The sequence below is a fragment of the Mus pahari genome, chromosome 15 (genome assembly GCF_900095145.1).
Source record: "Mus pahari chromosome 15, PAHARI_EIJ_v1.1, whole genome shotgun sequence".
NCBI classification, from domain to species: Eukaryota; Metazoa; Chordata; class Mammalia; order Rodentia; family Muridae; genus Mus; species Mus pahari.
Window position 1 is genome coordinate 3620806 of NC_034604.1, and position 14989 is coordinate 3635794.

At 40.0% G+C, this 14989-nt stretch overlaps 1 protein-coding gene across 1 annotated transcript in view; it reads right to left on the reverse strand.

Annotated features, from left to right (window-relative positions):
• Positions 1-14989, reverse strand: part of Armc4 (armadillo repeat containing 4) — a 178828-nt gene that overhangs the window by 38041 nt on the left and 125798 nt on the right. Inside the window, exons 19-20 of the mRNA XM_021214791.2 lie at positions 8612-8800; positions 6348-6569 (exon numbers count right to left, since the gene is read on the reverse strand). Coding sequence (XP_021070450.1) covers positions 6348-6569; positions 8612-8800 — 411 coding nt within the window. The remainder of the gene's footprint in view (positions 1-6347; positions 6570-8611; positions 8801-14989) is intronic.

The following is a 14989-nucleotide window of genomic DNA, read 5'->3' on the forward strand; positions in this document are numbered from 1 at the left end:
TGACAACCTCTATCCCCTGCCCTACCCCATCCCCCCAAAGTAACATCTGAGACAGAAAGTCAGAGAGAAAGAGTTTTTTAAGAACACTCTTAAAAGTTGTTATAAGGATTCTGAAGTTAGATCCCCACAATTGATGACTTCTGGTGGGGTGTAGGTGGGGAAAAACTTAGTTTTGTTTATGAGGTTGGCCACCAAGAGTCCGATCATGGTCCCTCCAGTGAGTATATGGGAAGGCAGAAATTAGGCTCTTTTCTTTTTCTTCTTTTGGTTGCGGGGGGAGGTCACAAAACAGAGGGAGTAGACCTGGGAGGACTGGGACGTGAATAGGATCAGGATTCATGATATGAAATTCCCAAATAATAAAAATATCATAAAAAGAAAAAAATCTTTTTATGATATATAATCCATGTATTTATGGTAGCTAAAAGTGTGAGCCCTTCGTAGGAAGTGCTTGTAAATGCTAGAAATAATAGCAACATTCTCCTTTACCTCATGGAATGAAATGTTCTCCAAAACTGACTGCATGCTCAACACAAAGCAAGTCTCAACAGATACAAGAAAATTAAAATAACACCATGATTCCTAGCCTACTGCCATGAGCTAAAAGATGTATATGCTGAGGCACAAGTAGACTCAGTTTGAAGTCAGCACAGTCTACCCAGAGAGTTCCAAGCCAGAGCTTTATAGAGATTTCATCTATAAATAAATAATAAAACAAACACATACATACATATGAGGTAGAAAGTGACACCTCACATCAACTTCTGACCTCCGTATCAACAGGCATGGAGGAATAGACCCTTACACACACCACGTACACACACAGAGACAGAGACAGAGACAGAGAGAGACAGAGACAGAGAGAGGGACAGAGAACCCTTAGTAAGTACGTGGACGAATGTGAAAATAATTAAGCTGAGTAGAAGTCAGACAAACAGGACACACCAAATAAATGCTGTCTGGACCCAAGGAGAAGAGTCCTATCACTTAGGTACACCAGGACACACTGGGGTCATTCTCTTGAATTGATGAAAATTTTGTACGCACATGTGTATGTGTGTGTACTATAGGGGGTGCACACTTTAAACTCATGAATCCACCTGATAACTATACCTTAATTATGCTATAAAGATCTCTTAAAGTTAAGAAAGCAAAATTAGAAAAATGTCAGATGCAAACATCATATTAGATGTGAATATAACCTTGCTGACCCCTCCCTGAAGTATTCAAAGGAAAAATAAAATTGAGAAGAAGACACATTCCATCAGAGGAAGGTCTCTATGTGGTGTGTATTTAATGGACCTGCCATTTCTACACTAGTGGATAGTCCTGACATTCTGGAATATCTGCAATATGAGATAATTGTTGGAAACAATAATTAAGAATTTTGATGGCGAGAAGACACTTGGAATAAACATCACACATGTACTGAAAAGCCCTACATGAGCTCTGTCCCTTCTCATGACACACACTGTCATGTTGCTTTTCTTTCCTCATGCTACGGGTGATTCTGAATTTCTTCTGTTGGCTTCCTGGTTGCTGTATGACTAGCATCTAGGAGGTAGCCAAGGCAACCCTTTCTGCTCCGTCCACGTTGAATGGTTACTGATTGCTTCTGCCAATGGCATACTTCTGGTTTTATTTTCTGCAGTTTTTTTTTTTCAGTTTCCTTCCTTTTCTTGAGTTATACAGCCACTTTTGCTGATATGGTTCAGACATCTACAAAACTAACTGCCATATCACCATGGGAGAGGCCCAATGCCTTCCATAGGTGCTCACTGCCTTCAGCTTGATCCCTTTTCCTGCCTTAGTGATGTGCTTACCCCCCTCACACACACACACACACAATTTCTTCCCCTCCTTGTGCTTTCATCCTCAGGATGAAACTGTACCAATTAGCAAGCAGCTGTGATGTGTCTGACTTCTCATACTTTCAGTCTAATGTCCAACAGACAAGTCTGCATGCTCAGCTACAAGGTTCCGGAATGATGCAAGCGGCTGATTCACAGGGGATCCAGCTGAGTTATTCCCATCCCATTATATGTAGGGCACGGGAGTGATGCATAGACTTAAAAGAGGTTCTCTCTGGAGAAGCCTCAGACACAGGATGAGTTGAGTTAGGAAACCCTTGACCTCTTAGCTGATTTTAAACATAAAACCATCTGAAATCTACTCTTCCATTGGTCCTAGAACTCCTGGGTAACTGTTTAAAGTTTCATGTTTTCTTTCACGGCTCCTCTTCCTATTTATAGGTCTTCAAAGTGAAAATGAAAACATTCCCCCAGGCATCTCTAAACTGTATAGTAAAAATGATAGGTCTAGCTTATTTGTGACTCCATATCTCCCTGAACCATCATGTTCCCCCCATACGGTTTCAGTCATCCAGTTGAGGACCCTGCCACTCACTCACTGAACACTGCAGACATGGCTGCTCTGCCCTGAGAGGCACAGTAAGACACATGCCACATTTTAAAGACTTGGTTCAAAAGAAAAAGTAGTGTAATATTTTACAATTTTATAATGGCTGTCTATTTCAAGTTATTTTGGATAAATTGGATGGACTAAGAGTCATTGCTAAAACCAACTTTTAGTCTTTCCTTAAACTGTAACTTGTAGAAAAATTACTATTGTATACATGGGTCATGTGACATTCTATTTTTGTTTGGTTTTGGATTTTTGAGATGGGGATAGTGGCTCTCATTTTGTAACCCAGGTTGGCCTCAAATCAATCTTCTGTCTCAGCTTCCTCAGTCTTGGGACTCCGGGCAGGTGCCACCATGCTTGCCTTGGCACTCCTTGTCTGTAGACAAGCTTGCTTTTCACACAGCCCTAATGCTGAGCACACGAGGTAGCAGGCTCTCATCCCTGCCCCTGGAGCTGCACTCCACATGCCTACTGGAGAGCATTCAGCAGACAGATGGCACTATGCCAGCCAAAGCAGTTGAGAAAACTGTTGGGCACAGGAACTGACCCTACCATGAATTATGACTAGAACAATAGGACAATTCTGGTGGTTGTGTCAGAACTTGTTGATTATTTTGTCCTCAGCAGCTACAGCAGGAATGTTTGCAGGCTAAGTGGTTACACTGTCAGGCTTTGAATGGAGCAGGGCAGAAACAATTACCTGAGTCAGGAGGGGATCTTGGGAGCAGGTTAGTGCACAGTATCTGCTAGCACATGTCAGGCCCTGCTTTGCTTTCCAGCCCCACCAAAACAGAACAGGACAGGGAAATCACCAGGAATGTATCACAGGAGAAAATGGGAGCTTATGTGAGTCTAAAGCAGTGGTTCTCAACCTGTGGGTGGTGATCTCTTTGGCAAACCTCTATCTCAAAAATATTTACATTACCACTCATGACAGTAGTAAAATTATAGATGAATGAAGTAGCCAGGAAAACAATGTTATGGTGGAAGGTCACAACAACACGAGGAACTGTATTAAAGGGTTGCAGCATTAGGAAGCTAAAGTTTTGTCTTTTTGTTGTTTTGTTTTTTGTTGTAAAGACAGTTACTATGTGTTTAATGTGACATAGTTACTTCAGGAACAGAAACACCTGCCTACAGCAACATTTTCTTGTCTCATTCATCAATTGGAACCTTCTTTATTAACATGAGGCCTGAGTTAATCCTAGAGGCTTTCCTTAAAGTAACTAAGTAACTGCTAAACTGCTTATTCTACCAGCTCCCAGGGAGCCATCCCTACGTGCTTTAAAAGCAAGCAGAGAAGCAAAGCACATCTTTCTCCCAAGGCCCACCGGGTCTGCTGCTCTGAGAAGGATGGAAATGGAGAGGCCTACTCAGTGCACACTCAGCCACATACTCTACACCTGGTGTGATACCTCCCATGGGAAGGCCATTCTTCTATCATTTTGTGTGTGTGTGCGTGTGTGTGTGTGTGTGTGTGTGTGTGTGTGTGTGTGTGTGTGCATGTTCAAGCACTCATATGCATGGGCCTTTGAAAGCTGAGGGCCAATGTCAAGTGTCTTTCTTGTTGACTCTCACCTTAGTTTTGAGACAGGTCTCTCCCTGAACCTAGAGCTTGTTGATTTCACTAGGATGGCTGACAATAAGGAGATTCAGGGATCATTTCTTCCTCCCCAGCATGGGCTTACAGACTTGTGTGTTCGAGCATATCCAGCATTTACATGCGTGCTATGGATTGTATCTAAGCACTAGTACTTTTATGGCAGATACTTAACCAACTGAGCCATCTTCCTGACCCTTTGCTACTATTTAAAATGAATTTGTTGTTCAGTCCCCCAAACCTGTTCTCTTCAGTTATCCTTTGGTAAAAATGACAGGCAGTTAGAAACACAAGTACAAGACTTCTAGAAGCTTCTCTATGAATTCTAAAAATGACCCAGGAAAGCCTCCACACTCATCATGCCCAGCATATGTCTTCATTTTCTCTTTTCTGTCAGTCTCCATCATTTTCTGTCTTCTAACACACCTGCAGTGTATGGATGAATGAACACGCAGGCAGGACTCATGCTTAAACTGTCAGATCAGACTGCTATTATCTATTGTCTTGCATCAGAAGAAATCTTTAAGAACTCTGTGCATGCCATTATGTCAACGGGCCACAACACATAAGTTTTACAAAATCTGAAACGTTTTGAGCTATATGCCAAACATCTTATGAGGCTATTTAACATTTATAGCTTCGTTTTTTTTTTTAAACCCTACAGACTTAAAACATGCAGTGCAAGCTTTGTTCGGTTGCAGAACAGATAATTTAAAATCAGGCATGTCTTCTTTGCAAAGTGTGGATGCAATCATATGAAAGGGACAACATTTATGTCACTCTGCAGCAATAAAGTTAACATGCTGATTTTTAAAAATAATTTACTTTTTAAAAATGTTAGTTAAAAGTTACTTTTATGCCAGATTTTTTTTTTATTTTTGCTTGAAGAAGCACATACATCTAACTTATGTGCCACAAAACATATTTATAGTGAAAAGATGGGCATATTTAAATGTAAATTGGGTTTAATGTCAGAAACATTGACATCCCATTTTTAACTATAGCAAGTTTGAAGGGTAAGTTAAAATAGTTGACTGAAAATTACCAGTTTACATTTTAAAAGCATTATTCTTGCTAAGATGTTTCACGCTGACATATCTAGATCTGAGGAGACAACTAAATGGAGATTCCTCACTCTTGTCTAAGACATCATGTTTGGGTTTACATTTTCAGCATAAATGCATATGGCTAACAGGGGCTTAGAATTAATGTAGCAAACAATAAAATTATCTTATGCAAGGGAACAAGTTATAAAAAGATTTTTTTTTGTTTTTTTCCTGGTAGAGATAAATGTACTCTAAGATTTTTTTTATGTTTTATTTTTTGCTTTTTCTTTTTTTGCAGGCGGTTGTTCTGCTTTTGTTAGGGTTTCACCCCTTTATCAAGGTTGACTCCAAAATTATGATCCTCCTGCCTCAGCTTCTCAAGTGCTAGATTTAGACACGTACTGCATACCCAGTGTCCTGAGTACTTTTGTATTGATCACCATCAAAATGTAGATGGCTCAAATATATAGGTACATTTCAAGTTTGTATGAGAAGTCTATCATAAGCATATGATAGTTAAAAGTGTATCAAATCAGATGCAGAATAAAAACAAAACAATCTGTCTTCAGATTTATCCTTTGTTGGGATGCCATAGCTGTCCAGCCTTGGTCCAGAGTTGTTCCAGCCATTTCTCTTGCTGTTCATAGATGGCAATGGATTTATCTGCCATTTATTATTTATGTGCTAGGTAAACACTGCATCACAGAGACTCATGAATGCTTGCTGGGCAGTGTTCAGTGTAGTTCAAATTCAGAAATCATTACTTTACTAAGAACTCACATAGGCTCTGATTAAGGAAACTCCATCTCTATACAGTTTTATAATACAAACCATGATAATGCAGAATTCAGATGCAACTGTGACCTACTGAACAGATAGTTTTCGTAACCAAACATTCCTTTTGCAAAAAGTTGTATTATGGATGTGACATATACATGAACATGCTTTTAAGTTTGTATGTGTGGCCAGAGGTTGACATTTATGAAGGCCAGAAGTCAATATATTAGCTGGACTGTCTGTTCATTGAGCTCCCAGGATCCTCCTGTCTCTTCTCATGCTCCAACACCCACCCACTCCTGCCCCACCCCTACAAGTAGCAGACCTGGTCTGTCCAGGGGTTCCTGGGACCCAAACTCAGGTCTCTGTGTTTGAACATCTCTTACAGCAAGAACTTTGCCCACTAAGTCTTTTTTTGTTTTTTTAGTAGAACAATGCTCCTTACATGTCTTTCCACCCTACATTTGTAAACTAGATCACAGACTGTTGAAACCACGTACCTTTACAGCACCATTCTCATGCATAGTGATGCAGTTATCAGCATCTTCTGAGAGCTGGTACAAGGCCTGAGCTGTAGCTCGATGAACATTGGTGTCATTTGATTTCAGATAACGCACCAGTGGAGCCACTGCCTTGTGTTCACCGAAGGCCACTCTGTTCCTTCCCCACATACAACATCGTGAGATGGCTTCTGCCAGGTGACGCCTCAGCTTGTCATTATTCTGGAAGAAATGAGTGTGTGCTGTAGTCACTCTGTGGAGCCAGATCAATGCACTTCATGCCTGCTACCCACTGAGAGGCCAGGGAGTCTGCGGGGACACTCACTGACTCCTTAGGAAGTACCTTGAAGGAACTATAATTGTGGTTCTCTTTCTTTTAAATACAGATGTACATATATATTTAAATATATTTATATATTTCTTTATATATTATATATGCATTATATATACACATATGTATATATGTATACACACACACACACACACACATATATATATATATATATATATATATATATATATATATATANATATATATATATATATATATATATATATATATATATATATACACATATATATAGAGAGAGAGACATGGTGTAGCTCTAATCTTGAACTCACTATGTAGACCATATTGGTCTCTAATCTACATGCCTCTACCTCTTGATTGGTGGGATTAAAGGGCCTGGCCTTACTGAATTTTCTATGAACTGAATATAATTGGTGCTATCAAAGATGAGACAAGTGTCTAAAACTGGCCATTTGTTTCAGGAAGCATGATTTCCTGTTAAGTAACAGGCAAAACCTCATAACAAAACCTTACAAATCAGGGCCAACAAAATGACCAGTAGGTAAATGGGTTTACTACCAAGACTGGTGACCTGAGCTCCATCCTGGACCCTCATAGTGAAACTTGTCCTATGACTTCCATGTGTACATTATGGTATATGCACATGTATGAATACACACACACATGTAAAAATAACCTTATAAATGATCAAGTTGCTTAATAATAACAATATGTCTAGAATACTGTGTATTCTTCAAGGAGTACTTCATTTAATTGGGATGAGTGGATTAATTCTACTTACTCAACCTATATTTATTTCTTATTGCAGTTTTGCGCACGTGTGCATGTGTGTGTGTGTGTGTGTCTGTGTGGCATACATGTGTACTTGCATCTATGTAGGTACACATGTGTGTATGAGCATACTGGTGCACCTGGAGGTCAGGCGTTGACTTTGGGTGTTGTCTTTGGTCACTTTCAGTGTTACCAATTGAGGTATAGTCTTGCCTGGAACCCAGGTCTTGCTTATTTAGCTATTCTAATTAGCCAGCTTGCTGTGGACCCCTCACCTCTGTTTTCCATGCTCTGGGATTACAGATAGGCCAATATATACACTTCATAAGTGTGTAGGTGCTAGAAATCTACACTTTGACCCTCATGCTTGAGCGGCAAGTGCTTTTACCTATAGATAACTCTAAATCCCACATTAATTTCTGAAAAGGGAAAGACAGAGCAACACGTAGTAATCTCTACTGTAGTTTCCAGTGTCTCTTCTGTAGTTTCTTAATACAGACAAGACTTCCTGCTTAGAGTTACCTCAGATTGTACAGAATAACAGAGCATGCCATGGTTTTCCCTCACAGAACATGTTGCCCCAAGTCTGACAGATGCTCGGAGAGAGTTTGGTTGTCCTGGGTGTCCTGCCCTGACTATTCTTCCAGTGTTTACAGTTCTGGTTTGTCACTCTCCTACCAAGTGGTACTGTAAGCTCTGCTCAGATGGCTCTGGGCATAGTGAAGTCATTGTCTCCAGGCCCTGCTTTAACTGTCACAGTTTTAGATAAATAGTATAATACTTCCAAAGTCTTCTGGTTTGAGTTTGTCATAGTCTAGGCTTCTATGATGGGAGAAGAGCAATTCCACTTCTAATGTTGGAATGAACAGCTACCTTAAGAATAATGACAGCAGCTGGGACGATGGCTAGCATTTATATAATAGCAATTATATTTGCCACAGTTTTGCTTGTCAACAAGTCATTTAAAAAACTTTACCTAACAAAGATCTTACATATTAATATTCTGCATATAAAAATATGTCTTTGTGCCTATCAGTCTCAAGAAAGCTCAAGGAGTTAAAGAAAATCTTATATTTCATCAGAAATGGGCACTAAACCCAAACTTAGATCTCTAGACTCATACCCCTTGTTTTTCACTGTACTGTGTTCTGAGAGAATCTCAGGATAACAAGGCATTACTTACTGTATTGGCAAGTTTGGACAGTAGAGGAACAACTCCGTGGTCTGTAATAACAGCTAAGTTCTCCTGGTCTTTTGCTATGTTGGTGATAGCAGCACAGACACTTGCCAGGACCTCTTTATTATCTGACTTCAATAAGTTGACAACAAGTTCCAAACCACCAACAAAGGAGCGAACCATTTCTCCAGCATCCTAGATAACAGAGAAACACCTTCTTTTAGGCTAATTTACAAAAGGTGGAAAGTAATAATAAGACGGCTAAATATATTTTAAGACAAAAGAAAAAATTAGTTTAATATAGTTCTATATTTTCAAATTCTACATATATATGTGTATGCTTATATGTATAATAATGAATATATATACAATAAATATGTACACTTTGGTGTTTGAATATTTGCCACAGGAGCTATGAGCAATTAACACTGGCTTGTAGTACCTGCAGGCTGCTGTATAAAGTCACTGCAAATATTGTACTGGCCAATAGTGAGCCATTCTTTCAGGAAACATAGGGTTAGGTCCTGACAAGCCTTCTGAGACAATATTTTTGCCAAGTGAACAGTATATAACAGTATTATTTGTGTTTCTGTTTGACATACCTTGTTGTTCGTTTGTTTGTTTATTGGGTACATGTGCCATAGTATACTAGCGAAGGTCAGAAGACAGGGTATAGGAGTTGGTTCTCTCCTCACCATGTGAATTTAGGGGACCTGACTCAGGGGTCAGACTTAGCAGCATGTGCCTTTGCCAGCTGAGTCATTGCGCTGGCCTGTTCATATATATTTTTAATTTATTAACATCAACATCATGGCCAACAGCACTATTACTCATGTACAGAAGCTTGGCAAGCACATATTTTTTTCTGAAAAAGCACATCAAAGCCTTCTTGAGCTTAAGAACCATAGGCAATACTTCGGCACTCTGCCTGGAGACAGTTTAGCACTGAAATAATGTACACAAAGCACAAAAAATGTGAAAAATGTGGCCTCCCATGGACTCCCAAATGGCCCCATGCTTCCATTATGAGCTGGAGCAAAAATGCCAAGTAACATGTGTGGACTTGACTCCTTTCTGCACATCTACAAGAATAACCATGGAAAGTCCTTAGAGTGAATTTGGCGTATCCAAGAGGCATCTGTCAAGAATCTGTGACTGAGATATGTTGATACGCACACTATGTAGCCACTGTGTCAGGCACATGTGGTGGGGGAAGCAAGTGTGCTTTGAGAAATGACAGGGCTCTAGCCAGGCATGGTGGTGCAAGCCTATATTGCCAGGATTGGACTGAGACAGGAGGACTGTGAAACTAACGAAAGAAAGACTGAACTTCCATAGCCTCCCTTTATGGGGGTTGGAGGGACACACAGTGAGCAGCACACCGAGGAGCAGGCGGATGGGGCTGAGACACTTAGGGCAGATTTAACACTGGGGTTTAACAGTTTTAAGGCACCGTAGGAACTACCCATCTGTTTTCCCCTCTGAGCCTCACAACAACCCTGCCCAGATCCATTTACTCTTTCACGAGTGCTCCTGGAGCCATTCTAGACTAATGCCCTCACTCTCCGTTCCACCTTTTCCTTCACAGCCACCACAGCACACAGGGTTGTTCCTTCAAGGGAAGGAATACAAAACCCCTTCTCTGCCCAAAAGGCTGGAGCAGACTGGCTTTCTAACCTAGTTACCTTTACCCTACCTGTGTGCCTGGAGATTTTCCCGCACCAGATTTTCTTTCAGATCATTTTTTTTTCTCGATCAATTTATAAAACCTATCTTTATAGACTTTGCACAGAGTTTCAATGTAGTCAAGTCTGCTCTGCATTTAGCTCACTTTCTTCCTCAGAGAGATTTAGACATGCTTTGTTGTGCATGTCGGACTAGGTTGATTATCACCAGAATAATTTTCACCAACTTGTGCTGTGCTCAAATATGTCTAAAATAAACTACTTCACACCAGACTCCCAAAGTCTGAACCAAAGCAATTTTGTCAAATTGCCTTCATGTCGTCTCCCAGAGCTTGTCACTCTGCAGGACACCCCCCTCACACACACACATGCACATGCACAAACCTATATGCATAATAAACCAGAATAATATCCTAGTACAAGGTAAAGCTAGGAAGAGGCAGCTCCAAGGAAGTATCAGCAGCACAGCCTTCTCCCGTTGTTATGGAAACAAACAGGGTCAATACTGGGGCCTAGCACTCAAGGCCAAATGGAAACATTGCTTCTGATAGTTGAGATATGTATCTAGTGTACCCATAAAATTATTTTGAATGCTCCATTTTCATAAATTATAGAGTAAAAATTTTATTATAACACAAAGATGATATTCACAACTTTGGTCTACATTGTCACTTTATTAAAATTTTGAGAATTAAGAAGTTATCAGACATGAAGATTATATTTAAAAATTCAATAACTACCAAATATATGCAACACCATCCTGTCAATTGCTCTCTCTTTAAAAAATAGCAAATCCACCTCACACCAGTCAGAATGGCTAAGATCAAAAATTCAGGGGACAGCAGATGCTAGTGAGGATGTGGAGAAAGAGGAACACTCCTCCATTGTTGGTAGGACTGCAAGCTTGTAAAACCACTCTGGAAATCAGTCTGGTGGTTTCTCAGAAAATTGCACATAGTACTACCGGAGGATCCAGCAATTCCTCTCCTGGGCATATATCCAGAAGATGTTCCAACTGGTAATAAGACCACATGCTCCACTATGTTCATAGCAGCCTTATTTATAATAGCCAGAAGCTGGAAAGAACTGCGATGTTCCTCAACAGAGGAATGGATACAGAAAATGTGGTACATTTACACAATGGAATACTACTCAGCTATTAAAAACAATGTATTTATGAAATTCCTTGGCAAATGGATGGATCTGGAGGGCATCATCCTGAGTGAGGTAACCCAATCTCAAAAGTACTCACATGATATGCACTCACTGATAAGTGGGTATTAGCCCTGAAACCTAGAATACCCAAGATACAATCTATAAAACACATGAAACTCAAGAAGAAGGAAGACCAAAATGTGGACACCTCGCCCCTTCTTTGAATTGGAAACAAAACTCCCATAAAAGGGGTTACAGAGACAAAGTTTGGATCTGAGATGAAAGGATGGACCATCCAAAAACTGCCCCACCCAGGAGTCCATCCCATAATCAGCCACCAAACGCAGACACTATTGCATACACCAGCAAGATTTTGCTGAAAGGACCCTGATATAGCTGTCTCTTTTAAGGCTATGCCAGTGCCTGGCAAACACAGAAGTGCCTAGCTCACAGTCAGCTATCAGATGGAACACAGGGTCCCCAATAGAAGAGCTAGAGAAAGTACTCAAGGAGCTGAAGGGGTCTGCAACCCTATAGGTGCAGCAACAATATGAACTAACCAGCACCCCCAGAGCTCGTGTCTCTAGCTGCATATGTAGCAGTCAGAGGGAATGAGGGGAAAAAAAATAATGTGTTTACAGACAATTAACACACACCAGGAAGACAGACTTACAAAACAAGCTGGACATAGAATTACTATTATTAGTGTTTTGACAATATTGGGGATTGAACACAGGGCCTTATGCATGCTAGATATGCACATCGGCCTGGAGCTACACCTCCAAATCCTAGTCATATTACTAAAGGACTGAATTAAATCATAAAAGATACAAAAGAAAAAAGGTAGATTTGCAGCAGTCCTTGTATCCTGTGATTATCAAACAACATGAGTTTTAAATAGACATGAAAGATCTGAAAACTAAAAATCAAGAAGGAAAGGAAGATTCAATTGGGAAATCAGACTGACCCAGAAGAAAAACAAAGAGTGAAGACTTTCTCTTTAAAGAAACAGCAGGTAGGACTGCTAGATAATTTATAACTATAAAATAACAAAATAATGCAAAATAAGTAATATAAAATAACTACAAAGAACTACAGAAGAATGAGCATAAAGGCAGCACATGCTAAAGACCTAAGGAAGAAAAGTAAACCAGTAGATAAGGAATTCAAATCATAAATAAAGAAGATTATCTCCTAATGTAAGTAAAACCCAAGAATGTATTGAAATAAAATGCTTGGGACAACTTGCCCAGAATGAGCTACACATAAAGACACATCTTCATCCAACTGCTGGACTTAAAAACAACACCCTGGTCAGCAGGTGAACACAGTACAGACCCATCAAACACAGTCTCTCTTTATCCTCACACCCACAACCCTAACTTGATCGTTCAGGTTGACATTTCTAGCATCTGCATATAATAGAACAGTCTTTCTGTTTTTGGCTTTTCTCTACTTGATATAACATCCTCCAGTTTCACTCATTTGGTACAAATGTCAAGGCTTCATTCCTCATTATGACTAAATAATATCCCACTGTGTGTAGGCACTACATTTTTTTTTATATCCATTCATCTGTTGATGGTGACCCTAGACTAGCCTAAGCCTGTCATGGATTTCAAAAGACTCTCACCTATTATTTATTTAAAGGTCCAAGCACAACCAGTGAGTTAAGAGTTGATGCTCCTGCAAAGTTTTTTTCCTACTTATTTAAGGGTATTTTCACAATTGACCAGACCAAGAAAAACAACATAAGGAGGAAAGTTATCTCTGGTCTTCATAATGCTTGAAGAGCTGCTGAATCTGCTGACCCTACATGCCACACATGATTTGACATTGGCAGCACAAGTGCCTGTAGACTTGTGTTCATTATGTTGCAGTGATTTTTCTCGGGGCTTTCTCTCCAAGACTGGAGATACCCAACTAGGTAGGACAGCACGTAGTTAACCCTAGCACTTCAGAAGCAAAGGCGAAGGATCGTGAGTTTGAGCCAGTCTGAGATCCCATCTTGGGAACAATAAGAAACAAGCAAAACAGAAGTAAAGAAAAAAGAAGAGAGGACCCCAGTCATCTTCGCAGTTGTCCTTGGGAAATAGGGTCACTCAGTTGACATTTAATAAATGTTTAATGGCTTTTGTTGTTGTTGTTTTGTTTTGTTTTAAGACTGAGAGAAGTAGAACCTTAAGATACTTGAGTATTGGGCTGGAGATACGGCTCAGTGATAAACCTCTTATCTAGCATGTGCAAAGGCCAAAGTTTAATCTCAAGTGCTGCCAAAAATAAAAATAAAACTACTAACTGTTTAGCTAGCTAGATGATTGATAGATACATAGACAGCCATAGTAAAAACATAAAAAGAAAAGAATGTAAGGTCTCTATGCTGGACTTTAAGTTGATAAGTTCAGGTCAACAAGTCAAATTAGGAATCAGTCTTTGTCCCCTGACTCATAGGCCTACCAGCTTCCTGATTCTGCATGAGCTAGGGTACTGGAGCTGTAGTGGAAAAAATGTCAAAAGTGATCATATCTGTATCTTATCCGAGAACTTCCTAAGGTGATGATATGAGATACAGGGAGCCGAAGCCGAAGCTGAGACGCATGTACTGCCTCACCCAGCTCTTAGAAGTTTGCAGTACTCAGAACAGTAAAAGGTCAGCCTCAAGTGCCCCAACCCCTAAAGAGTTGATTATTTGTTTTGAGGGTGAGACTTTTTTCTTTTCAGAGTTAAGGATTTTAAACATATGACATCTTGCCTCACATAGTTTCTCTGGAAAGGGAGACAGTATATTTGAGGGTGGAAAACTGTTACCCTGCCAAAGCAGTCTTGCACTAATGCTGAGGGGCTAGGCAAACCCACCACGTTTTTCACCTTCTCATATATCCTAGAAACTGGTCTATACCAGTTTCACTGTGATGCAATACTGTTCTGTACAACTCACATACTCATCTATAGCAGGAAAACCCTGAGTAATAAGAATAAAAACAATGACTACCTAATTGTTTGCAGTGTAGTGGGATCTTCATGCATGTGTATTCCTTGGATCCTGACCCATACACTGACTCTGACAAAATAGCCCAAGGGAGTAAGAGGAGTAAGAGGGCTGCCCTGCATAGACATGGGGGTTTAAAGTTCACAAATAGATTGTAGCAAATCTATTTAGATAATTGAAAATCTCTAGTATTTTTTCACTTCACACTGAGTGCTGACTCTAAGCACTCACATTGAACTTACCAGTTTAGTTCTTGTTTAAGACATGCAGAAGACCTTTCACAGATTAAGGGATTCCTAATTCCAAAGAACATGAAGTTCTGTGAATAAACAGGAGCACCCAGTGGAAGACAGGAATTGATGCTATTATGGGTGCAGTTATTGAAGTAGAAAAAGTTGTGAAGTCCAAATTAAACACGATCAAGTAGAATACACAAATGAGACAAAAATTTAAAGAGGAGCCAGGCGTGGTGGCGCACACCTTTAATTCCCAGCACTCGGGAGGCAGAGGCAGGCAGATTTCTGAGTTCGAGGCCAGCCTGGTCTACAAAGTGAG